This window comes from Oncorhynchus nerka, linkage group LG27 (genome assembly GCF_034236695.1).
Source record: "Oncorhynchus nerka isolate Pitt River linkage group LG27, Oner_Uvic_2.0, whole genome shotgun sequence".
NCBI classification, from domain to species: domain Eukaryota; kingdom Metazoa; phylum Chordata; class Actinopteri; order Salmoniformes; family Salmonidae; genus Oncorhynchus; species Oncorhynchus nerka.
In genome coordinates this window covers 1584449-1612362 of record NC_088422.1, presented here as the reverse complement: position 1 = coordinate 1612362, position 27914 = coordinate 1584449, and the positions used below count along the sequence as shown (strand labels likewise).

Below are 27914 nucleotides of genomic sequence, written 5' to 3'. Positions count from 1 at the left end.
CTATTATCTGATAGCATGCACCAATACACTACAACAGAAAAGCACAGCAGGGGACGTAAACAAAATAATTAGCATTTCGGCGTTACACAAACCGCACAATAAAATAGAAAACAGTCATTACCTTTCACCATCTTCTTTGTTGGCACTCCTAGATGTCCCATAAACACTATTGGGTCTTTATTTCGATTAAATCGGGCCATATAAAGCCAAGATATCGTTATATGTAGACTGTGTGATAAACGAAAAAAACAGCGATTTCACAACGTAACGTCATTTTTTAAAATTCAAAAAGTAGACGATAAACTTTCACAAAACACTTCGAAATACGTTTGTAATGCTACTTTAGGTATTAGTAAACGTTAATAAGCGATAAAAATCATCCATAGGCGATGTAAATATCATTAGCTGTCGTCTTGGAAAAAATTTCAGGAGAGAGCTCTTCCGGAATGATCTGGGCGGAGACCGGAGGTAAGCGGTGCCCCTGTTTCGGTTCAACCAAGAATCAAAGATGATTCAATTCACAAGACTCTAGACAACATGGGGATGCTGTGGGAGTTGAAACCTCGGTCTTATCTAATTCGGCTCACTGTTAACAATTGCTGGAAGTGGCGCAAGGATATTTATTTCCATTTTCTGTGATCAGGTTTTCCTGCGCTTTCCGATGTAACGCACGTTATGTAATAGCCACAGTCGTGATTTAACCAGTTTTAAAAACGTCCGAGGGTTTCCTATCCACACATTCTAACCATATGAACGTACTATATTCCTGGCATGAGTAGCAGGGCGCTGAAATGTTGCGCGATTTTTAACAAAATGTTCAAAAAAGTAGAGGGTCGACTGAAGAGGTTAAGGTGACGATTAATATTGACTGCTATTGATGTAAAATATTACTAGGTCTTTAAGAGTTTATTCGGAAGATAGCAGGTCTATAAATATTATTTTGTGGTGCCCTGACTCTCTAGTTAATTACATTTACATGATTAGCTCAATCAGGTGATATTAATTACGGATAAATCATTTTATAGAATAGCATGTCATATCACTTAATCCGGCATAGCCAAAGACACGACCCCTGCGTAGCCAGCCACCTGCAGGAACCAACACCACAGCAACTATCAAAACATATTATTTATTTTTGAACCATGCCTGCGTAGCCAACCACCTGCAGGAACCAAACCCGTCTTCATCGACCTTGCCAAGGCTTTCGACTCTGTCAATCACCATATTCTTATCGGCAGACTCAGTAGTCTCGGTTTTTTGGATGACTGCCTTGCCTGCTTCACCAATTACTTTGCAGACAGAGTTCAGTTTGTCAAATCGGAGGGCATGCTGTCCGGTCCTCTGGCAGTCTCTATGGGGGTGCCACAGGGTTCAATTCTCGGGCCGACTCTTTTCTCTGTATATATCAATGATGTTGCTCTTGCTGCGGGCGATTCCCTGATCCACCTCTACGCAGACGACACCATTCTATATACTTTCGGCCCGTCATTGGACACTGTGCTATCTAACCTCCAAACGAGCTTCAATGCCATACAGCACTCCTTCCGTGGCCTCCAACTGCTCTTAAACGCTAGTAAAACCAAATGCATGCTTTTCAACCGATCGCTGCCTGCACCCGCATGCCCGACTAGCATCACCACCCTGGATGGTTCCGACCTTGAATATGTGGACATCTATAAGTACCTAGGTGTCTGGCTAGACTGCAAACTCTCCTTCCAGACTCATATCAAACATCTCCAATCGAAAATCAAATCAAGAGTCGGCTTTCTATTCCGCAACAAAGCCTCCTTCACTCACGCCGCCAAGCTTACCCTAGTAAAACTGACTATCCTACCGATCCTCGACTTCGGCGATGTCATCTACAAAATGGCTTCCAACACTCTACTCAGCAAACTGGATGCAGTCTATCACAGTGCCATCCGTTTTGTCACTAAAGCACCTTATACCACCCACCACTGCGACTTGTATGCTCTAGTCGGCTGGCCCTCGCTACATATTCGCCGCCAGACCCACTGGCTCCAGGTCATCTACAAGTCCATGCTAGGTAAAGCTCCGCCTTATCTCAGTTCACTGGTCACGATGGCAACACCCATCCGTAGCACGCGCTCCAGCAGGTGTATCTCACTGATCATCCCTAAAGCCAACACCTCATTTGGCCGCCTTTCGTTCCAGTACTCTGCTGCCTGTGACTGGAACGAACTGCAAAAATCGCTGAAGTTGAGACTTTTATCTCCCTTACCAACTTCAAACATCAGCTATCTGAGCAGCTAACCGATCGCTGCAGCTGTACATAGTCTATTGGTAAATAGCCCACCCATTTTCACCTACCTCATTCCCATACTGTTTTTATACTGTTTTTTATTTATTTACTTTTCTGCTCTTTTGCACACCAATATCTCTACCTGTACATGACCATCTGATCATCTATCACTCCAGTGTTAATCTACAAAATTGTAATTATTCGCCTACCTCCTCATGCCTTTTGCACACATTGTATATAGACTGCCCCTTTTTTTCTACTGTGTTATTGACTTGTTAATTGTTTACTCCATGTGTAACTCTGTGTTGTCTGTTCACACTGCTATGCTTTATCTTGGCCAGGTCGCAGTTGCAAATGAGAACTTGTTCTCAACTAGCCTACCTGGTTAAATAAAGGTGAAATAATTTTTTTTTTTTTAAACCCTGTCAACCATGACTGCGTAGCCAACCACCTGCAGGAGCCAACCCTGTCAACCTGTTGATGGAATTTATAGGTTTAAATGAATGACTAGAATATTCCACCCTGAAGCCATATAATTGAAATCATAAAAGTATAATCAATTACGTGTGTAGTGTTAGTCTGTAAAATTCTAATAAATGATGTGTGTAGTTTTAGTCAGAATTAGGGTAAAACAATATAACTGTAACAATGTCTATTATACAGTAGTATCTAAAAAACAGAACGTCTGAGCAAGATTCGGTGCCGACCTTGGCTGGGGGCCACTGAGAGTACATCCCAGGGTCTCCCTATCTTGAGGGAGGAGTGATTCTCAGGACTCCCCTAATCTTTGTCGGCTGGGTAGCAGGACAGTGTGTGCGTAGGATACGCGACAGGGTAGCCTAGTAGTTAGAGTGTTGGACTAGTTCAAACCCCCGAGCTGACAAGGTACAAATCTGTCGTTCTGCCCCTGAACAGGCAGTTAACCCACTGTTCCTAAACCGTCATTGAAAACAAGAATTTGTTCTTAACTGACTTGCCTAGTTAAATAAAGGTAAAATAAAAAAACATGTTTGTGTGTGAAAGTATGTGCATAAGATGCCAGTATAAAATTATTTTGTACAACTAACCAGGACTCTCGTGAATAAACCTTATTGATTATTTTAGCTGGGCCTCCGTCTGTTTCATTTCAACCAGTATCTTACAAATTCTGGGGCGGGTCAGTGTAATATAACAGGAAGGAAGAGACTGGCGGAGCAGCTGACCGACCTGTTCTGAGTGTGTTTGTTGTAACCTCTCCAGTTAACTGAGGATAAAAACGGATTCATTTTTATATTGACCTCAGGTGTCCTTGGTGTTAAATTTCCACCAAAGTATCTAGTCTCTATAAGTTACTCATTGTGTATTTATTTCTCGTTATCTTTACTTTTCTATTAATTCTCTCTGCATGGTTGGAAAGGACCTGCAAGTCAGCATTTCACTGTTAGTCTACACCTGTTGTTTACCAAGGACCCATCAGTCAGCATTTCACTGTTAGTCTACACCTGTTGTTTACCAAGGACCCATCAGTCAGCATTTCACTGTTAGTCTACACCTGTTGTTTACCAAGGACCCATCAGTCAGCATTTCACTGTTAGTCTACACCTGTTGTTTACCAAGGACCCATCAGTCAGCATTTCACTGTTAGTCTACACCTGTTGTTTACCAAGGACCCTTCAGTTAGCATTTCACTGTTAGTCTACACCTGTTGTTTACCAAGGACCCTTCAGTCAGCATTTCACTGTTAGTCTACACCTGTTGTTTACCAAGGACCCTTCAGTCAGCATTTCACTGTTAGTCTACACCTGTTGTTTACCAAGGACCCATCAGTCAGCATTTCACTGTTAGTCTACACCTGTTGTTTACCAAGGACCCATCAGTCAGCATTTCACTGTTAGTCTACACCTGTTGTTTACTGTTAGTCAAGGACCCATCAGTCAGCATTACACTGTTAGTCTACACCTGTTGTTTACCAAGGACCCAGTCAGTCAGCATTTCACTGTTAGTCTACACCTGTTGTTTACCAAGGACCATCAGTCAGCATTTCACTGTTAGTCTACACCTGTTGTTTACCAAGGACCCATCAGTCAGCATTTCACTGTTAGTCTACACCTGTTGTTTACCAAGGACCCATCAGTCAGCATTTCACTGTTAGTCTACACCTGTTGTTTAGGAAGCATTACACTGTTAGTCTACACCTGTTGTTGATGAAGCATTTCACTGTTAGTCTACACCTGTTGTTTAGGAAGCATTACACTGTTAGTCTACACCTGTTGTTTAGGAAGCATTTCACTGTTAGTCTACACCTGTTGTTTACCAAGGACCCATCAGTCAGCATTTCACTGTTAGTCCACACCTGTTGTTTACCAAGGACCCATCAGTCAGCATTTCACTGTTAGTCTCACACCAGTCACATTTCACTGTTAGTCTACACCTGTTGTTTGACCCATCAGTCAGCATTTCACTGTTAGTCTACACCTGTTGTTTACCAAGGACCCATCAGTCAGCATTTCACTGTTAGTCTACACCTGTTGTTTACCAAGGACCCATCAGTCAGCATTTCACTGTTAGTCTACACCTGTTGTTTACCAAGGACCCATCAGTCAGCATTTCACTGTTAGTCTACACCTGTTGTTTACCAAGGACCCATCAGTCAGCATTTCTCTGTTAGTCTACACCTGTTGTTTACCAAGGACCCTTCAGTCAGCATTTCACTGTTAGTCCACACCTGTTGTTGATGAAGCATTACACTGTTAGTCTACACCTGTTGTTGATGAAGCATTACACTGTTAGTCTACACCTGTTGTTGATGAAGCATTTCACTGTTAGTCTACACCTGTTGTTTACCAATCATTTCACTGTTAGTCTACACCTGTTGTTTACCAAGGACCCTTCAGTCAGCATTTCACTGTTAGTCTACACCTGTTGTTTACCAAGGACCCTTCAGTCAGCATTTCACTGTTAGTCTACACCTGTTGTTGTTAGTCTACACCTGTTGTTTACCAAGGACCCTTCAGTCAGCATTTCACTGTTAGTCTCCACCTGTTGTTGTTAGTCTACACCTGTTGTTTACCAAGCATTTCACTGTTAGTCTACACCTGTTGTTTACCAAGCATTTCACTGTTAGTCTACACCTGTTGTTTACCAAGGACCCTTCAGTCAGCATTACACTGTTAGTCTCCACCTGTTGTTGTTAGTCTACACCTGTTGTTTACCAAGCATTTCACTGTTAGTCTACACCTGTTGTTTACCAAGCATTTCACTGTTAGTCTACACCTGTTGTTTACGGAGCATGTGACTAATAACATGTGATTTGATTTTGATATCGCTCAAACATTGTCCAACCACTTTATAATTAGTGTCAAAGAAAGAAGATTGAGTGACACTAATAAAGACGGTGGACATGTGATTTGTTGTGAGTTGAGATGGGAGAATAGCGTACCACTTGTGATCGTCCGTAGGCCGCGACTGCAGCAGCTGCACTCATCTGAGGAGACAGGTTGTGTAGGGAGGCGTAGGCGCTGGCTCCGCCCAGGTCGCCGTTCAGCCCGTTGAGGCTTGGGTGGGGCACCATGCCAAACGCACCCGGGTAAGGACACGGCAACGCCAGGGGACGCAGACCAGGGCCTGGAACAAACAACATACGTCAACCCCCTAAGATCTAAAGGCCTGGGTTCTACTAAGCTATAAATCAACCCCCTAAGATCTAAAGGCCTGGAACAAACAACATAAGTCAACCCCCTAAGATCTAAAGGCCTGGGTTCTACTAAACTACAACTCAACCCCCTAAGATCTAAAGGCCTGGGTTCTACTAAGCTATAAATCAACCCCCTAAAAAGAGCCTGGGTTCTACTAAGCTACAAATCAACCCCCTAAGATCTAAAGGCCTGGGTTCTACTAAGCTACAAATCAACCCCCTAAGATCTAACAGCCTGGGTTCTACTAAGCTGCAAATCAACCCCCTAAGATCTAAAGGCCTGGGTTCTACTAAACTACAACTCAACCCCCTAAGATCTAAAGGCCTGGGTTCTACTAAACTACAACTCAACCCCCTAAGATCTAAAGGCCTGGGTTCTACTAAGCTACAAATCAACCCCCTAAGATCTAAAGGCCTGGGTTCTACTAAACTACAACTCAACCCCCTAAGATCTAAAGGCCTGGGTTCTACTAAGCTACAAATCAACCCCATAAGATCTAAGAGCCTGGGTTCTACTAAGCTACAAATTAACCCCCTAAAGTCTAAGAGCCTGGGTTCTACTAAGCTAACACCTGGAATTGCTAATTAGAATAATTTAGCAATTTATTTTTTGACCCCTTTAAGTATAAAAAATATATTTAAAATCATTGAATTTGGCCTTACTGCTATTAGCCCATAGAAATGCAATAAATAACATTCATACAAAACAGGTAGTCAAAAAATGTATGAAAAAGGAAATATATTTTGAAGTGTCTGTCCTATCCAACAGATAAAATATGCTCAGGAAATTATATTTCTATGGGCTAATAGCAGTAAGGCCAAATTCAATATATAAAATAAATGGAACCACTTTTTTGGGGCACTAAAGTACTTCAATATACATTGACTGGACAAAACATTAGGAACACCTGCTCTTTCTATGACATAGACTGACCAGGTGAATCCAGTTGAAAGCAATGATCCCTTATTGAGGAGACAGGTAAAATCCACTTCAATCAGTGTAGATGAAGGGGAGGAGACAGGTTAAATCCACTTCAATCAGTGTAGATGAAGGGGAGGAGACAGGTTAAATCCACTTCAGTCAGTGTAGATGAAGGGGAGGAGTCAGGTTAAATCCACTTCAATCAGTGTAGATGAAGGGGAGGAGTCAGGTTAAATCCACTTCAGTCAGTGTAGATGAAGGGGAGGAGACAGGTTAAATCCACTTCAATCAGTGTAGATGAAGGGGAGGAGTCAGGTTAAATCCACTTCAATCAGTGTAGATGAAGGGAGAGTTCAGGTTAAATCCACTTCACCCAGTTCAGTGTAGATGAAGGGGAGGTTACATGTTAAATTCACTTCAATCAGTGTAGATGAAGGGGAGGAGACAGGTTAAATCCACTCCAATCAGTGTAGATGAAGGGGAGGAGACATGTAGATGAAGGTTTAGGTTAGTCAGGTTAAATCCACTTCAGTCAGTGTAGATGAAGGGGAGGTTAGTCATTTAAATCCACTCCAATCAGTGTAAGATGAAGGGGAGGAGACAGGTTAAATCCACTCCAATCAGTGTAGATGAAGGGGAGGAGACATGTAGATGAAGGGGAGGAGACATGTAGATAGGTTTAGGTTAGATGTCATTAAATTCACGGTTCAATGTAAGATGAAGGGAGGTTAGTCAGGTTAAATTCACCCGGTTCAATGTAACATCAATAGGTTTAGGTTACTGTCATTTTCACCCGGTTCAATGTAACATCAATAGGTTTAGGTGTGTCATTCAGATTCACCCGGGCAAGACAAAATTTTTAAGTGACTTTACGGGGTATGGTAGTATTGCCACCGGTTTCAGTGTAACATCAAGAACTTTACGTTACTGGGTCTTTCATTCACAGTTTCAATGTGTGTATGAAGCAGTGGAGGTCGGTGCTCTTTAAGATCAGAGAGGACCATTTTATTTTGATAAACACAGACTAATTTCTATGGATGACTGTCATTCATATTCACCCGGTTCAATGTAACATCAATAGGTTTAGGTTACTGTCATTCATATTCACCCAGTTCAATGTAACATCAATAGGTTTAGGTTACTGTCATTCATATTCACCCAGTTCAATGTAACATCAATAGGTTTAGGTTACTGTCATTCATATTCACCCAGTTCAATGTAACATCAATAGGTTTAGGTTACTGTCATTCATATTCACCCAGTTCAATGTAACATCAATAGGTTTAGGTTACTGTCATTCATATTCACCCGGTTCAATGTAACATCAATAGGTTTAGGTTACTGTCATTCATATTCACCCAGTTCAATGTAACATCAATAGGTTTAGGTTACTGTCATTCATATTCACCCGGTTCAATGTAACATCAATAGGTTTAGGTTACTGTCATTCATATTCACCCGGTTCAATGTAACATCAATAGGTTTAGGTTACTGTCATTCATATTCACCCGGTTCAATGTAACATCAATAGGTTTAGGTTACTGTCATTCATATTCACCCAGTTCAATGTAACATCAATAGGTTTAGGTTACTGTCATTCATATTCACCCAGTTCAATGTAACAGTCAATAGGTTTAGGTTACTGTCATTCATATTCACCAGTTCAATGTAACAGTGATAGGTTTAGGTTACTGTCATTCATATTCACCCAGTTCAATGTAACATCAATAGGTTTAGGTTACTGTCATTCATATTCACCCAGTTCAATGTAACATCAATAGGTTTAGGTTACTGTCATTCATATTCACCGGTTCAATGTAACATCAATAGGTTTAGGTTACTGTCATTCATATTCACCCAGTTCAATGTAACATCAATAGGTTTAGGTTACTGTCATTCATATTCACCCAGTTCAATGTAACATCAATAGGTTTAGGTTACTGTCATTCATATTCACCCGGTTCAATGTAACATCAATAGGTTTAGGTTACTGTCATTCATATTCCATTCACCCAGTTCAATGTAACATCAATAGGTTTAGGTTACTGTCATTCATATTCACCCAGTTCAATGTAACATCAATAGGTTTAGGTTACTGTCATTCATATTCACCCAGTTCAATGTAACAGTGATAGGTTTAGGTTACTGTCATTCATATTCACCCGGTTCAATGTAACATCAATAGGTTTAGGTTACTGTCATTCATATTCACCCAGTTCAATGTAACAGTGACAGGTTTAGGTTACTGTCATTCATATTCACCCAGTTCAATGTAACAGTGACAGGTTTAGGTTACTGTCATTCATATTCACCCGGTTCAATGTAACAGTGATAGGTTTAGGTTACTGTCATTCATATTCCATTCACCCAGTTCAATGTAACATCAATAGGTTTAGGTTACTGTCATTCATATTCACCCGGTTCAATGTAACATCAATAGGTTTAGGTTACTGTCATTCATATTCCATTCACCCGGTTCAATGTAACATCAATAGGTTTAGGTTACTGTCATTCATATTCCATCCACCCGGTTCAATGTAACATCAATAGGTTTAGGTTACTGTCATTCATATTCACCCAGTTCAATGTAACATCAATAGGTTTAGGTTACTGTCATTCATATTCACCCAGTTCAATGTAACATCAATAGGTTTAGGTTACTGTCATTCATATTCACCCAGTTCAATGTAACATCAATAGGTTTAGGTTACTGTCATTCATATTCACCCAGTTCAATGTAACAGTGACAGGTTTAGGTTACTGTCATTCATATTCACCCAGTTCAATGTAACAGTGATAGGTTTAGGTTACTGTCATTCATATTCACCCAGTTCAATGTAACATCAATAGGTTTAGGTTACTGTCATTCATATTCACCCAGTTCAATGTAACAGTGACAGGTTTAGGTTACTGTCATTCATATTCACCCAGTTCAATGTAACAGTGATAGGTTTAGGTTACTGTCATTCATTTTCACCCAGTTCAATGTAACAGGGATAGGTTTAGGCTCCTACACGATACTAGAATGTTCCCTGTACCCATCGTGAGGTTACTACAACCTATGAATGAAAGTGTAAAACGTAGGTGCACACGGGTCAAGAGAACAATTAGACGAATCAAGGTGACATTCAATACCTCCTTGCCTGCATCTATCTAATCTAGGTTGTAATCATTAGTCCAACAGTTGGAAATGAGAGTCTCTATTGGACAAATGCAGGTACGTTTATCCCCGTTTCATTCTGCTCGTTTCCGTTCAAGAAACGTTTTTCAACAGAATCGGCTGAAGGAATACACGGGTAATCACACGCAACCACAGGTCAGTTTCATAGCAGCCACATACAAACAGCATGATCATTTTGCTCGTTGTATAATTCCTTCTCAGATCTACATGTTCTCCTCCTATCACCTTATCTCTTCGCTTGTGGACTTTCTGTGACCAGGTGAAAAAACCTTCAAGACAGACCTTCATAACGCTACACACAGCCTATATCATTGTCACCATATAGCTAAAGTCATAGTCAACATAGTTACTAAAAAGGTGCAGTAGACTATATCATAACGGCACATTTGAGCTTTTTGGGGATTGGGATTGTATATTTATTTAAATAAAATGTATTTAATGTGTATCATCAGGCACAGGAAGCATTGGGCTTGAATGTTCTCTCAAAGCTCTAATCAAATCCAGATATAGGTCCATTTATATGCTTTATAATGCTTTTCAATGACACTTACGGTTTTGGTTGGAAATATATTGGGTTACCTGGGAAAAATGTGATTTATTCTAGGGTAGGCAACTTTTTTGTAAATATTCAACCCTAGTAGAATGCATGCCTAAAAAATGAGGCTGTTCTGAGGTCAAAGGGAGTTTTGTACACTCAGTGTACACCTAAATAAGTATTGTGGGTGTCATAGAGAATTCGATGGTGGGGTCATATTAGTGTAACAAACTGTTTGGGCGCTACAGACCGAAGTTGTGAGGTTCGTAGTGCCCATCACCATCGTGAGTCTCCCAAACTGTTCAGACGGAACAGACGTTTTGTGATAAGACCCAAACTGCTGTAGCTCTGCCACCTTCCACCACAAATGTGGAAAGCTGACATAGGAGAATGGAAAAGCAGATATCTCTTAGACTGACAAATTTCGATTTCGGCATTTTTCTGTTACGTTTATTAGATCTCTGCTGAATGAGAATCAACTGACCTGCCTGGTTACAAAGGTTAAAGGAAGGTTCAACTGACCTGCCTGGTTACAAAGGTTAAAGGTTCAACTGACCTGCCTGGTTAAAAAGGTTAAAGGTTCAACTGACCTGCCTGGTTACAAAGGTTAAAGGAAGGTTCAACTGACCTGCCTGGTTGAAAAGGTTAAAGGTTCAACTGACCTACTAGGTTAAAAATGTTAAAGGAAGGTTCAACTGACCTGCCTGGTTAAAAAGGTTAAAGGTTCAACTGACCTGCCTGGTTAAAAAGGTTAAAGGTTCAACTGACCTGCCTGGTTGAAAAGGTTAAAGGTTCAACTGACCTGCCTGGTTAAAAAGGTTAAAGGAAGGTTCAACTGACCTGCCTGGTTACAAAGGTTAAAGGAAGGTTCAACTGACCTGCCTGGTTAAAAAGGTTAAAGGTTCAACTGACCTGCCTGCTTAAAAAGGTTAAAGGAAGGTTCAACTGACCTGCCTGGTTGAAAAGGTTAAAGGTTCAATTGACCTGCCTGGTTAAAAAGGTTAAAGGTTCAACTGACCTGCCTGGTTAAAAAGGTTAAAGGAAGGTTCAACTGACCTGCCTGGTTACAAAGGTTAAAGGAAGGTTCAACTGACCTGCCTGGTTAAAAAGGTTAAAGGTTCAACTGACCTGCCTGCTTAAAAAGGTTAAAGGAAGGTTCAACTGACCTGCCTGGTTGAAAAGGTTAAAGGTTCAATTGACCTGCCTGGTTAAAAAGGTTAAAGGTTCAACTGACCTGCCTGGTTAAAAAGGTTAAAGGTTCAATTGACCTGCCTGGTTAAAAAGGTTAAAGGTTCAATTGACCTGCCTGGTTAAAAAGGTTAAAGGTTCAACTGACCTGCCTGGTTAAAAAGGTAAAAGGTTCAATTGACCTGCCTGGTTAAAAAGGTTAAAGGTTCAACTGACCTGCCTGGTTAAAAAGGTTAAAGGTTCAACTGACCTGCCTGGTTATAAAGGTTAAAGGAAGGTTCAACTGACCTGCCTGGTTAAAAAGGTTAATGGAAGGTTCAACTGACCTGCCTGGTTACAAAGGTTAAAGGAAGGTTCAACTGACCTGCCTTGTTAAAAAGGTTAAAGGAAGGTTCAACTGACCTACTAGGTTAATTAAAATGTTTAAAGGAAGGTTCATCTGACCTGCCTGGTTAAAAAGGTTAAAGCTTCAACTGACCTGCCTGGTTAAAAAGGTTAAAGGAAGGTTCAACTGACCTGCCTGGTTAAAAAGGTTAAAGGAAGGTTCAACTGACCTACTAGGTTAATTAAAATGTTTAAAGGAAGGTTCATCTGACCTGCCTGGTTAAAAAGGTTAAAGGTTCAACTGACCTGCCTGGTTACAACGGTTAAAGGAAGGTTCAACTGACCTGCTAGGTTACAAAGGCCGAGATGCCCGAGATGGCATAGCAGTTCAGACGTCTTTTGTCCTCGTCTTGTCGTGTCCTGTATATATATATATTTACAACTTTTTTCACATACATTTTATTTTTATTTTCCATCAACTCATCTTCAATACACTCTCCTGCAACCTGCCTCACCAATTGATATGTATAAATACGTATTATTTACCTCAAATCTGCAATCCTCCAAGAAGCTAGCCAGAAGCTAGCCAGAAACTCCAAGAAGCTAGCCAGAAGCTAGCCAGGAGCTAGCCAGAAGCTAATCAGAAGCTAGTTAGCTTCTTTACTGGCAACTCGTTAGTATTCAGCTAACCACGGTTTGTGGTCATCAGCTATCCTTTAACTCGAAAATCTATCGCCAGTTTTGTACGGCGCAGCGCAGCTCGGAACGGAACATACCGGACCGATTTTTCTCTCCATGTCCCTGGATTTCAACTGCTCTCTGGACATTCACTCCCGGATCTCACAGCTAGCTGGCTGCTATCCGTGTGTCTATCTGCTTTCGTCGATTCCGGAGCAAACATCAATTACTCCGGAGCTAGCCAGCTCCGTCAATCACTCCTGAGCTCCATCAATCACTCCTGGGCTGCAGTCACCTATCCGGACCCGTTTTACTGCCTACGCGGAGCCCCACCGGGCCTTCACAACTGGACTGCCGACGTTATCTACCCGAAGGAGATCCGGCTGGCTCCTCCGTCGCGACGTTACCTGAACGCCCATCTGCGGCCTGCTAACCGTTAGCTGTCTTACCGGCTGCTCTCAGAATAGACAATCGGACAATTTATTTATTTTTATTATTATTATGTTTCTTCTTGGGCCTCTATAACTATATCTATTGTTTTTATTTTTTGTTGTTGTGTGATTTGGACTAATCCCCTCTACAACACGGAACTCCACTAATCTACTGACGGAACGCAAGAGGTGGCTAACAACAGACCTCCATCCTATGCTAGCTTGCTACCGATGTCCTGGCTAGCTGTCTAAATCGCCGTGACCCCCAAACCAACCTCTCCACTCCCTGGACCCTTTTGATCACTCGACTAAGGATGCCTCTCCTTAATGTCAATATGTCTTGTCCATTGCTGTTCTGGTTAGTGTTTATTGGCTTATTTCACTGTAGAGCCTCTAGTCCTGCTCACTATACCTTATCCAACTTATTAGTTCCACCACCCACACATGCAATGACATCTCCTGGTTTCAATGATGTTTCTAGAGACAATATCTCTCTCTTCATCACTCAATACCTAGGTTTACCTCCACTGTATTCACATCCTACCATACCTTTGTCTGTACATTATACCTTGATGCTATTTTATTGCCCCCAGAAACCTCCTTTTACTCTCTGTTCCAGACGTTCTAGACGACCAATTCTTATTGCTTTTAGCCGTACCCTTATTCTTCTCCTCCTATGTTCCTCTGGCGATGTAGAGGTGAATCCAGGCCCTGCAGTGCCTAGCTCCACTCCTATTCCCCAGGCGCTCTCTTTTGATGACTTCTGTAACCGTAATAGCCTTGGTTTCATGCATGTTAACATTAGAAGCCTCCTCCCTAAGTTTGTTCTTTTCACTGCTTTAGCACACTCTGCCAACCCGGATGTTCTAGCTGTGTCTGAATCCTGGCTTAGGAAGACCACCAAAAATTCAGAAATTTTAATTCCAAACTACAACATTTTCAGACAAGATAGAACTGCCAAAGGGGCGGTGTTGCAATCTACTGCAAAGATAGCCTGCAGAGTTCTGTCCTACTATCCAGGTCTGTACCCAAACAATTTGAACTTCTACTTTTAAAAATCCACCTCTCTAAAAACAAGTCTCTCACCGTTGCCGCCTGCTATAGACCACCCTCTGCCCCCAGCTGTGCTCTGGACACCATATGTGAACTGATTGCCCCCCATCTATCTTCAGAGCTCGTGCTGCTAGGCGACCTAAACTGGAACATGCTTAACACCCCAGCCATCCTACAATCTAAACTTGATGCCCTCAATCTCACACAAATTATCAATGAACCTACCAGGTACCCCCCCCCAAAGCCTTAAACACGGGCACCCTCATAGATATCATCCTAACCAACTTCCCCTCTAAATACACCTCTGCTGTCTTCAACCAAGATCTCAGCGATCACTGCCTCATTGCCTGCATCCGTAATGGGTCAGCGGTCAAACGACCTCCACTCATCACTGTAAAACGCTCCCTGAAACACTTCAGCGAGCAGGCCTTTCTAATCGTCCTGGAAGGATATTGATCTCATCCCGTCAGTAGAGGATGCCTGGATATTTTTTAAAAATGCCTTCCTAACAATCTTAAATAAACATGCCCCATTCAAGAAAATTAGAACCAGGAACAGATATAGCCCTTGGTTCTCCCCAGACCTGACTGCCCTTAACCAACACAAAAACATCCTATGGCGTTCTGCATTAACATCGAACAGCCCCCGTGATATGCAGCTGTTCAGGGAAGCTAGAAACCGTTATACACAGGCAGTTAGAAAAGCCAAGGCTAGCTTTTTCAAGCAGAAATTTGCTTCCTGCAACACTAACTCTAAAAAGTTCTGGGACACTGTAAAGTCCATGGAGAATAAGAACACCTCCTCCCAGCTGCCCACTGCACTGAAGATAGGAAACACTGTCACCACTGATAAATCCACCATAATTGAGAATTTCAATAAGCATTTTTCTACGGCTGGCCATGCTTTCCACCTGGCAACTCCTACCCCGGTCAACAGCACTGCACCCCCAACAGCAACTCGCCCAAGCCTTCCCCATTTCTCCTTCTCCCAAATCCATTCAGCTGAAGTTCTGAAAGAGCTGAAAAATCTGGACCCCTACAAATCAGCCGGGCTAGACAATCTGGACCCTTTCTTTCTAAAATTATCTGCCGAAATTGTTGCCACCCCTATTACTAGCCTGTTCAACCTCTCTTTCGTGTCATCTGAGATTCCCAAAGATTGGAAAGCAGCTGCGGTCATCCCCCTCTTCAAAGGGGGGGACACTCTTGACCCAAACTGCTACAGACCTATATCTATCCTACCCTGCCTTTCTAAGGTCTTCGAAAGCCAAGTCAACAAACAGATTACCGACCATTTCGAATCTCACCATACCTTCTCTGCTATGCAATCTGGTTTCAGAGCTGGTCATGGGTGCACCTCAGCCACGCTCAAGGTCCTAAACGATATCTTAACCGCCATCGATAAGAAACATTACTGTGCAGCCGTATTCATTGATCTGGCCAAGGCTTTCGACTCTGTCAACCACCACATCCTCATCGGCAGACTCGACAGCCTTGGTTTCTCAAATGATTGCCTCGCCTGGTTCACCAACTACTTCTCTGATAGAGTTCAGTGTGTCAAATCGGAGGGTCTGCTGTCTGGACCTCTGGCAGTCTCTATGGGGGTGCCACAGGGTTCAATTCTTGGACCGACTCTCTTCTCTGTATACATCAATGAGGTCGCTCTTGCTGCTGGTGAGTCTCTGATCCACCTCTACGCAGACGACACCATTCTGTATACTTCCGGCCCTTCTTTGGACACTGTGTTAACAACCCTCCAGGCAAGCTTCAATGCCATACAACTCTCCTTCCGTGGCCTCCAATTGCTCTTAAATACAAGTAAAACTAAATGCATGCTCTTCAACCGATCGCTACCTGCACCTACCCGCCTGTCCAACATCACTACTCTGGACGGCTCTGACTTAGAATACGTGGACAACTACAAATACTTAGGTGTCTGGTTAGACTGTAAACTCTCCTTCCAGACCCATATCAAACATATCCAATCCAAAGTTAAATCTAGAATTGGCTTCCTATTTCGCAACAAAGCATCCTTCACTCATGCTGCCAAACATACCCTTGTAAAATTGACCATCCTACCAATCCTCGACTTTGGCGATGTCATTTACAAAATAGCCTCCAATACCCTACTCAACAAATTGGATGCAGTCTATCACAGTGCAATCCGTTTTGTCACCAAAGCCCCATATACTACCCACCATTGCGACCTGTACGCTCTCGTTGGCTGGCCCTCGCTTCATACTCGTCGCCAAACCCACTGGCTCCATGTCATCTACAAGACCCTGCTAGGTAAAGTCCCCCCTTATCTCAGCTCGCTGGTCACCATAGCATCTCCCACCTCTAGCACACGCTCCAGCAGGTATATCTCTAGTCACCCCAAAACCAATTCTTTCTTTGGCCGCCTCTCCTTCCAGTTCTCTGCTGCCAATGACTGGAACGAACTACAAAAATCTCTTAAATTGGAAACACTTATCTCCCTCACTATCTTTAAGCACCAACTGTCAGAGCATTTTACAGATTACTGCACCTGTACATAGCCCACCTATAATTTAGCCCAAACAACTACCTCTTTCCCAACTGTATTTAATTTATTTATTTATTTTGCTCCTTTGCACCCCATTATTTTTATTTCTACTTTGCACATTCTTCCATTGCTAAACTACCATTCCAGTGTTTTATTTACTTTGCCACCATGGCCTTTTTTGCCTTTACCTCCCTTCTCACCTAATTTGCTCACATTGTATATAGACTTGTTTTTTTTTTTACTGTATTATTGACTGTATGTTTGTTTTACTCCATGTGTAACTCTGTGTCGTTGTATGTGTCGAACTGCTTTGCTTTATCTTGGCCAGGTCGCAATTGTAAATGAGAACTTGTTCTCAACTTGCCTACCTGGTTAAATAAAGGTGAAATAAAAAATAATTTAAAAAAAAAAGGTTAAAGGAAGGTTCAACTGACCTGCTAGGTTACAAAAGTTAAAGGAAGGTTCAACTGACCTGCTAGGTTAAAAAGGTTAAAGGTTCAACTGACCTGCCTGGTTGAAAAGGTTAAAGGTTCAACTGACCTGCCTGGTTGAAAAGGTTAAAGGAAGGTTCAACTGACCTGCTAGGTTAAAAAGGTTAAAGGAATTTTCAACTGACCTGCTAGGTTAAAAAGGTTAAAGGAATGTTCAACTGACCTGCCTGGTTGAAAAGGTTAAAGGAAGGTTCAACTGACCTGCCTGGTTAAAAAGGTTAAATGTTCAACGGACCTGCCTGGTTAAAAAGGTTAAATGTTCAACTGACCTGCCTTGTTGAAAAGGTTAAAGGTTCAACTGACCTGCCTGGTTGAAAAGGTTAAAGGTTCAACTGACCTGCCTGGTTAAAAAGGTTAAAGGTTCAACTGACCTGCCTGGTTGAAAATGTTAAAGGTTCAACTGACATGCCTGGTTATAAAGGTTAAAGGTCCAACTGACCTGCCTGGTTAAAAAGGTTAAAGGTTCAACTGACATGCCTGGTTATAAAGGTTAAAGGTTCAACTGACCTGCCTGGTTAAAAAGGTTAAAGGTTCAACCGACCTGCCTGGTTACAAAGGTTAAAGGAAGGTTCAACTGACCTGCCTGGTTAAAGAGGTTAAAGGTCAACTGACATGCCTGGTTAAAAAGGTTAAAGGTTCAACTGACATGCCTGGTTATAAAGGTTAAAGGAAGGTTCAACTGACCTGCCTGGTTAAAAAGGTTAAAGGTCAACTGACATGCCTGGTTAAAAAGGTTAAAGGTTCAACTGACATGCCTGGTTATAAAGGTTAAAGGTCCAACTGACCTGCCTGGTTGAAAATGTTAAAGGTTCAACTGACATGCCTGGTTATAAAGGTTAAAGGTCCAACTGACCTGCCTGGTTAAAAAGGTTAAAGGTTCAACTGACATGCCTGGTTATAAAGGTTAAATGTCCAACTGACCTGCCTGGTTGAAAAGGTTAAAGGAAGGTTCAACTGACCTGCCTGGTTAAAAAGGTTAAAGGTTCAACTGACCTGCCTGGTTACAAAGGTTAAAGGAAGGTTCAACTGACCTGCCTGGTTAAAGAGGTTAAAGGTTCAACTGACCTGCCTGGTTAAAAAGGTTAAAGTTTCAACTGACCTGCCTGGTTGAAAAGGTTAAAGGTTCAACTGACCTGCCTGGTTAAAGAGGTTAAAGGTTCAACTGACCTGCCTGGTTAAAAAGGTTAAAGGTTCAACTGACCTGCCTGGTTGAAAAGGTTAAAGTTCAACTGACCTGCCTGGTTAAAAAGGTTCAATGAAATGTAAAGCTTCTAAAGACGTGTTTAAAGTCATTAGTGTCTCACCCTCTAGTCCTGACGTTTTCCCTCTCAGACCGGGGGTCGAGGTGCTGCTGGGGGTGGGGGTCAGGGTGCTGGACTTCTCATTCTGGACATAAAAAAGGCTCATAATCCACTCATAACAATACAATTTTTAAGCACTGAACTCTGGTATATGAGAGATGAGAAAATCCACATTTTCCAGACTTGGGGTAAAGGTAGAAATATGTTGTAAATTTAGATTAAAGGGGAAAAAAGCCATGAGACGTCAGACCATGATGAGGTCTTTGGACTTGTTGGAGGGCGTACTACTGGATGAGGCCATAGAGGCGGGGCTGAGGGGAGGGACTTCCTTCTTCAGCAGACGGCTCTTATCCAATCGGTTCTCACGAGGGGAGTGAGTGGGGCTTCCTCTAGGAGAGGCAGGATCCTAAGATAACAACGAAAGAGAACAATAGAAAATAGTTTGGTTGAGTTACATTTCTATGTATTGGTAAAGTGTTGGTTCCATGTTTCCTGAACTAAAATAAAAAATAAATATTGTTCTGTACTCACTAAAAGCTGATTTCTCTCAAATGTTATTCACCAATTGGTTAAGAAAATTAGTTCACCTGACAGGTGTGGTATATCAAGAAGCTGATTAAACAGCATGATCATTACACAGGTGCACCTTGTGCTGGGGGCATAAGGTCATTTTAAAATGTGCAGTTTTGTCACAACACAATGCCACAGATGTCTGCATTTTTGAGGGAGCGTGATATTGGCATGCAGACTACAGGAATGTCCACCAGAGCTGTTGCCAGACAATTGCATGTTCATTTCTCTACCATAAGCCGCCTCCAACATCATTTAGAGAATTTGGCAGTACGTCCAACCGGCCTCACAAACGCAAACCATGTGTAGCCAGTCCAGTCCGGGACCTCCACATCTGGTTTCTTCACCTGCGGGATCCTTTGAGACCAGCCACCCGGACAGCTGATGAAACTGTACAACCAAAGAATTTCTGCACAAACTGTCAGAAACCATCTCTGGGAAGCTCATCTGTGTGGTCATCATCCTCACCAGGGTCTTGACCTGACTGCAGTTCGACGTCGTAACCGACATCAGTGGGCAAATGCTTCAGCACGATGGCCACTGGCCTCGCTGGAGAAGTGTGATCTTTACGGATGAATCTTGGTTTCAACTGTACCGGGCAGATTGCAGACGGCGTGTATGGTATCGTGTGAAAGAGAGCAGTTTGCTGATGTCAACGTTGTGAACAGAGTGCCCCATGGTGGGGTTGTGGTATGGGCATGCATAAGCTACGGATAACGAACACAACGAACACAATTGCATTTTATCGATGACAATTTGAATGCAGAGAGATACTGTGACGAGAGGCCCATTGATGTGCCATTCATCCTCCATCACCTCATGTTTCAGCATGATAATGCACGGCCCCATGTCGCAAGGATATGTACACAATTCCTGGATGCTGAAAATGTCACCGTTCCTCCGTGGCCTGCATACTCACCAGACATGTCACCCATTGAGCATGTTTGGGATGCTCTGGATCTACGTGTACGGCAACGTGTTCCAGTTTCCACCAATATCCAGCTACATCTCAAAGCCATTGAAGAGGAACGGGATAACATTCCAACAAGCCACAATCAACAGCCTGATCAACTCTATGTGAAGGAGATGTGTCACGCTGCATGAGGCAAATGTTGGCCACACCAGACACTGACTGGTTTTCTGATCACACCAGATACAGACTGGTTTTCTAATCCAGGCCCTTGGCCTTTTGTTAAAGGTATCTGTGATATCTGTATTCCCAGTCATGTTAAATCCATAGATTAGGGCCTTAATGGATTGATTTCAATTGACTGATTTCCTGATATGAACTGTAACTCAGTAACGACGTCTTTGAAATGGTTGCATTCATTGTTTGTTTGTTCAGTATTTATATATACGACAGAGAGAGAATATAACCTCATTAGAGACATCCACCACTAGGCTGTCATCACTCTTCTCCCCGTCGCTGTCCTGAAACAGATACAATATAATACAACTTTATTGTCCCAAGACGAACACAACAACATATTGGTCCTCCTCAACAATTTACCATAGTTATATACCTTATAACAGGGCGTCATCAGAACATCCTGGCACTGACAAGCCTGACTGACGTAATCGATTAATCAACAAGAATTTGGTTAGTTGAATCAGCTGTGTTAGCTCTGTGCTTTTGAAATAAACATGTGCATCTTCTGGGTTTTGGTTTGAAATTTGCCTCACTCACGTAACGTGTGGCGCTCAGCTCCTTTTCAGCCATTTTCTGTTTCTTGCTGTCTGAGGAGTCACCTGAACTCCTGTGCTTCTCTACTGCTCGGAAACTGGAGGAGGGGGACACAGACGGACTCTGAGAGAGAGAGAGAGAGAGAGAGAGAGTGAGAGCGAGCGAGAGCGAGAGCGAGAGAGAGAGAGAGAGAGAGAGAGAGAGAGAGAGAGCAAGAGCGAGAGAGAGAGAGAGTTAATGTTAGTTTACAAGTCTGATTTTGTAAGAGCCCAACTACCCCTCTTCTTAGAGTAAGGTACAGGATAAAAAGGAATGGAGAGAGGAGAGAAGAGGAGAGAAGAGGAGAGGAGGAAGAGGATAGGAGAGAAGAGAATGAAGAGGAGAGGAGAGAAAGAAGAGGAGAGAAAGGAGAGGAGAGAAGGAAGAAGAGAGGAGAGGAGGAAGAGGAGAGGATAGGAGGAAGAGGAGAGGATAGGAGCGAAAGAAGAGGAGAGGAGAGAAGATGAGAGAATGAAGGGGAGAAGATTAGAGAAGAGAAGAGAATGAAGAGGAGAGGAGAGAAGAGGAGAGGAGGAAGAGGATAGTTGATAAGAGAATGAAGAGGAGAGGAGAGACAGAAGAGGAGAGAAAGGAGAGGAGAGAAGGAAGGAAGAAGAGAGGAGAGGAGGAAGAGGAGAGGAGAGAAAGAAGAGGAGAGGAGGAAGAGTAGAGGAGAGGAGGAAGAGGAGAGGAGAGGAGGAAGAGGAGAGGAGAGGAGGAAGAGGAGAGGAGAGGAGGAAGAGGAGAGGAGAGAAAGAAGAGGAGAGGAGGAAGAGTAGAGGAGAGGAGGAAGAGGAGAGGAGAGGAGGAAGAGGAGAGGATAGGAGGAAGAGGAGAGGAGAGGAGGAAGAGGAGAGGATAGGAGCGAAAGAAGAGGAGAGGAGAGAAGATGAGAGAAAGAAGAGGAGAGGAGGAAGAGTAGAGGAGAGGAGGAAGAGGAGAGGAGAGGAGGAAGAGGAGAGGATAGGAGCGAAAGAAGAGGAGAGGAGAGAAGATGAGAGAATGAAGTGGAGAAGAGGAAGAGGAGAAGGGAGAGAGAAAAAGGATCAGAGGAGAATGCAGCAGGACCTTTACCTTGACCTTTCCACTAACTCATCCTGCCCTTTACCGTGCTGCTAGAGTTGATGACTGGCAAACTGTGTGTGTGTGTGTGTGTGTGTGTGTGTGTGTGTGTGTGTGTGTGTGTGTGTGTGTGTGTGTGTGTGTGTGTGTGTGTGTGTGTGTGTCAGTGACTAGATGAAAACAGTCCCAATTTGCTTCCTTCCCCTTCTTCTTGGCCCTTCAATGATTATCCTTTTCTACAACCAGACAGTATAGATGACAGATCAGAGCAGTATTAGACAGTACAGATGACAGATCAGAGTACAGATGCAGTATTAGACAGTATAGATGACAGATCAGAGCAGTATTAGACAGTACAGATGACAGATCAGAGCAGTATTAGACAGTACAGATGACAGATCAGAGCAGTATTAGACAGTACAGATGACAGATCAGAGCAGTATTAGAGTACAGATGACAGATGACAGTATTAGATCAGATGACAGTATTAGACAGTATAGATGACAGATCAGAGCAGTATTAGACAGTACAGATGACAGATCAGAGCAGAATTAGACAGTACAGATGACAGATCAGAGCAGTATTAGACAGTACAGATGACAGATCAGAGCAGTATTAGACAGTATAGATGACAGATCAGAGCAGTATTAGACAGTACAGATGACAGATCAGAGCAGTATTAGACAGTATAGATGACAGATCAGAGCAGTATTAGACAGTACAGATGACAGATCAGAGCAGAATTAGACAGTACAGATGACAGATCAGAGCAGTATTAGACAGTACAGATGACAGCACATAGTGTGCTTTCACACACATTCAATGTTTTTTTCTAAATATTTAGACTAGCTACTGTATAACACACCACTGATAAGGCCACTACAAGACCTGACAAAAAAAAACACAAAGACCTGACAAATAACTACAAAGACCTGACAAAGAACTACAAAGACCTGACAAAACACTACAAAGACCTGACAAAGACCCCCAAAGGCCTGACAAAGACCACTCTGAGGTCTGAGGTAACAGTGTCTGAGTAACAGTGTCTGAGGTAACAGTATCTGAGGTAACAGTATCTGAGGTAACAGTGTCTGAGGTAACAGTATCTGAGGTAACAGTATCTGAGGTAACAGTGTCTGAAGTAACAGTATCTGAGGTAACAGTGTCTGAGGTAACAGTGTCTGAGGTAACAGAATCTGCGGTAACAGTATCTGAGGTAACAGTATCTGAGGTAACAGTGTCTGAGGTAACAGTGTCTGAGGTAACAGTGTCTGAGGTAACAGTATCTGAGGTAACAGTATCTGAGGTAACAGTGTCTGAGGTAACAGTATCTGAGGTAACAGTGTCTGAGGTAACAGTGTCTGAGGTAACAGTGTCTGAGGTAACAGTATCTGAGGTAACAGTATCTGAGGTAACAGTGTCTGAGGTAACAGTATCTGCGGTAACAGTATCTGAGGTAACAGTGTCTGAGGTAACAGTGTCTGAGGTAACAGTATCTGAGGTAACAGTATCTGAGGTAACAGTGTCTGAGGTAACAGTATCTGCGGTAACAGTATCTGAGGTAACAGTATCTGAGGTAACAGTATCTGAGGTAACAGTTTTTGAGGTAACAGTTTCTGAGGTAACAGTGAGGACATGAAGTAATAGACGCGCCACAAGCTGGCGGAACCCTGTGGACGGTTGCCAGGGCAACAGGAAACCACCGACCAGGAGCTTATTGGCTTCATAGAGTCTGACTGCAGGCCACAGAGATAAACACAACAGCGTTGTAAGGCTGTGTGTGTGTGTGTACGTCTCTTCCTGGTGTTGTAATGAAAGTCATTCATCTCTGTCTCTTTCCTCAGCAACACACAACTGATTATTTAATATTGCAACAAAATTTGCGCACACACACACTGGTATGACACACATATCACAGAGCCTTCAGGCAGCATTAGTGTAGGAGGATTAGGAGTGAGATAACATGGAGTGGTAGAGGACCATGAGATAACATATTAAACATGGAGTGGTAGAGGACCATGAGATAACATATTAAACATGGAGTGGTAGAGGACCATGAGATAACATATTAAACATGGAGTGGGGAGGACCATGAGATAACATATTAAACATGGAGTGGGGAGGACCATGAGATAACATATTAAACATGGAGTGGGGAGGACCATGAGATAACATATTAAACCATAGATAACATATTAAACATGGAGTGGTAGAGGACCATGAGATAACATATTAAACATGGAGTGGGGAGGACCATGAGATAACATATTAAACATGGAGTGGGGAGGACCATGAGATAACATATTAAACATGGAGTGGTAGAGGACCATGAGATAACATATTAAACCATAGATAACATATTAAACATGGAGTGGGGGAGGACCATGAGATAACATATTAAACATGGAGTGGTAGAGGACCATGAGATAACATATTAAACATGGAGTGGTAGGGGACCATGAGATAACATATTAAACATGGAGTGGTAGGGGACCATGAGATAACATATTAAACATGGAGTGGTAGAGAACCATGAGATAACATATTAAACATGGAGTGGTAGAGGACCATGAGATAACATATTAAACATGGAGGTGGATAACATATTAAACAGAGAACCATGAGATAACATATTAAACATGGAGTGGTAGAGGACCATGAGATAACATATTAAACATGGAGTGGTAGAGGACCATGAGATAACATATTAAACATATTAAACATAGATAACATATTAAACATGGAGTGGTAGAGGACCATGAGATAACATATTAAACATGGAGTGGTAGAGGACCATGAGATAACATATTAAACCATAGATGAGATAACATATTAAACATGGACATATTAGAGGACCATGAGATAACATATTAAACCATGAGATAACATATTAAACATGGAGTGGTAGAGGACCATGAGATAACATATTAAACCATGAGATAACATATTAAACATGGAGTGGGGAGGACCATGAGATAACATATTAAACATGGAGTGGGGGAGGACCATGAGATAACATATTAAACCATGAGATAACATATTAAACATGGAGTGGTAGAGGACCATGAGATAACATATTAAACCATGAGATAACATATTAAACATGGAGTGAGGGGAGATGAGATAACATATTAAACATGGAGTGGTAGAGAACCATGAGATAACATATTAAACATGGAGTGGGGAGGACCATGAGATAACATATTAAACATGGAGTGGTAGAGAACCATGAGATAACATATTAAACATGGAGTGGTAGAGGACCATGAGATAACATATTAAACATGGAGTGGTAGAGGACCATGAGATAACATATTAAACCATGAGATAACATATTAAACATGGAGTGGGGAGGACCATGAGATAACATATTAAACATGGAGTGGTAGAGGACCATGAGATAACATATTAAACATGGAGTGGGGAGGACCATGAGATAACATATTAAACATGGAGTGGTAGAGGACCATGAGATAACATATTAAACCATAGATAACATATTAAACATGGAGTGGTAGAGGACCATGAGATAACATATTAAACATGGAGTGGTAGAGGACCATGAGATAACATATTAAACATGGAGTGGTAGAGGACCATGAGATAACATATTAAACATGGAGTGGTAGAGGACCATGAGATAACATATTAAACATGGAGTGGTAGAGGACCATGAGATAACATATTAAACATGGAGTGGTAGAGGACCATGAGATAACATATTAAACATGGATGGTAGAAACCATGAGATAACATATTAAACATGGAGTGGTAGAGGACCATGAGATAACATATTAAACATGGAGTGGTAGAGGACCATGAGATAACATATTAAACATGGAGTGGTAGAGACCATGAGATAACATATTAAACCATAGATATTAAACATGGAGTGGTAGAGGACCATGAGATAACATATTAAACCATAGATAACATATTAAACCATAGATAACATATTAAACATGGAGTGGTAGAGGACCATGAGATAACATATTAAACATGGAGTGGTAGAGGACCATGAGATAACATATTAAACATAGAAACCATAGATAACATAAACATGGAGTGGTAGAGGACCATGAGATAACATATTAAACATGGAGTGGTAGAGACCATGAGATAACATATTAAACATGGAGTGGTAGAGGACCATGAGATAACATATTAAACATGGAGTGGTAGAGGACCATGAGATAACATATTAAACATGGAGTGGTAGAGGACCATGAGATAACATATTAAACATGGAGTGGTAGAGGACCATGAGATAACATATTAAACATGGAGTGGTAGAGAACCATGAGATAACATATTAAACATGGAGTGGTAGAGGACCATGAGATAACATATTAAACATGGAGTGGGGAGGACCATGAGATAACATATTAAACATGGAGTGGTAGAGGACCATGAGATAACATATTAAACATGGAGTGGTAGGGGACCATGAGATAACATATTAAACATGGAGTGGTAGAGGACCATGAGATAACATATTAAACATGGAGTGGTAGAGGACCATGAGATAACATATTAAACATGGAGTGGTAGAGGACCATGAGATAACATATTAAACATGGAGTGGTAGAGGACCATGAGATAACATATTAAACCATAGATAACATATTAAACCATAGATAACATATTAAACATGGAGTGGTAGAGGACCATGAGATAACATATTAAACATGGAGTGGTAGAGGACCATGAGATAACATATTAAACATGGAGTGAGATAACATATTAAACATGGGTAGAGGACCATGAGATAACATATTAAACCATAGATAACATATTAAACATGGAGTGGGGAGGACCATGAGATAACATATTAAACCATAGATAACATGTTAAACCATAGATAACATATTAAACATGGAGTGGTAGAGGACCATGAGATAACATATTAAACATGGAGTGGGGAGGACCATGAGATAACATATTAAACCATAGATAACATATTAAACATGGAGTGGTAGAGGACCATGAGATAACATATTAAACATGGAGTGGTAGAGAACCATGAGATAACATATTAAACATGGAGTGGTAGAACCATGAGATAACATATTAAACATGGAGTGGGGTAGAGGACCATGAGATAACATATTAAACATGGAGTGGTAGAGGACCATGAGATAACATATTAAACATGGAGTGGTAGAGGACCATGAGATAACATATTAAACATGGAGTGGGGAGGACCATGAGATAACATATTAAACATGGAGTGGTAGAGGACCATGAGATAACATATTAAACATGGAGTGGTAGAGAACCATGAGATAACATATTAAACATGGAGTGGTAGAGGACCATGAGATAACATATTAAACATGGAGTGGTAGAGGACCATGAGAGATAACATATTAAACATATTAAACCATAGATAACATATTAAACATGGAGTGGGTAGAGGACCATGAGATAACATATTAAACATGGAGTGGTAGAGGACCATGAGATAACATATTAAACATGGAGTGGTAGAGGACCAGATAACATATTAACATGGATTAAACCATGAGATGGAGGGGGAACCATGAGATAACATATTAAACATGGAGTGGTAGAGGACCATGAGATAACATATTAAACATGGAGTGGTAGAGGACCATGAGATAACATATTAAACATGGAGTGGTAGAGGACCATGAGATAACATATTAAACATGGAGTGGTAGAGGACCATGAGATAACATATTAAACATGGAGTGGTAGAGGACCATGAGATAACATATTAAACCATAGATAACATATTAAACATGGAGTGGTAGAGGACCATGAGATAACATATTAAACATGGAGTGGTAGAGGACCATGAGATAACATATTAAACATGGAGTGGTAGAGGACCATGAGATAACATATTAAACATGGAGTGGTAGAGGACCATGAGATAACATATTAAACATGGATGGTAGAGGACCATGAGATAACATATTAAACATGGAGTGGTAGAGGACCATGAGATAACATATTAAACATGGAGTGGTAGA

General features: G+C 41.8%; 1 protein-coding gene across 1 annotated transcript in view; it reads right to left on the bottom strand.

The window, feature by feature from the left end:
- Positions 1–27914, bottom strand: part of LOC115126198 (transducin-like enhancer protein 4) — a 171301-nt gene that overhangs the window by 24564 nt on the left and 118823 nt on the right. Inside the window, exons 10-14 of the mRNA XM_065011315.1 lie at positions 20818–20937; positions 20508–20561; positions 18811–18966; positions 18564–18645; positions 5679–5863 (exon numbers count right to left, since the gene is read on the bottom strand). Coding sequence (XP_064867387.1) covers positions 5679–5863; positions 18564–18645; positions 18811–18966; positions 20508–20561; positions 20818–20937 — 597 coding nt within the window. The remainder of the gene's footprint in view (positions 1–5678; positions 5864–18563; positions 18646–18810; positions 18967–20507; positions 20562–20817; positions 20938–27914) is intronic.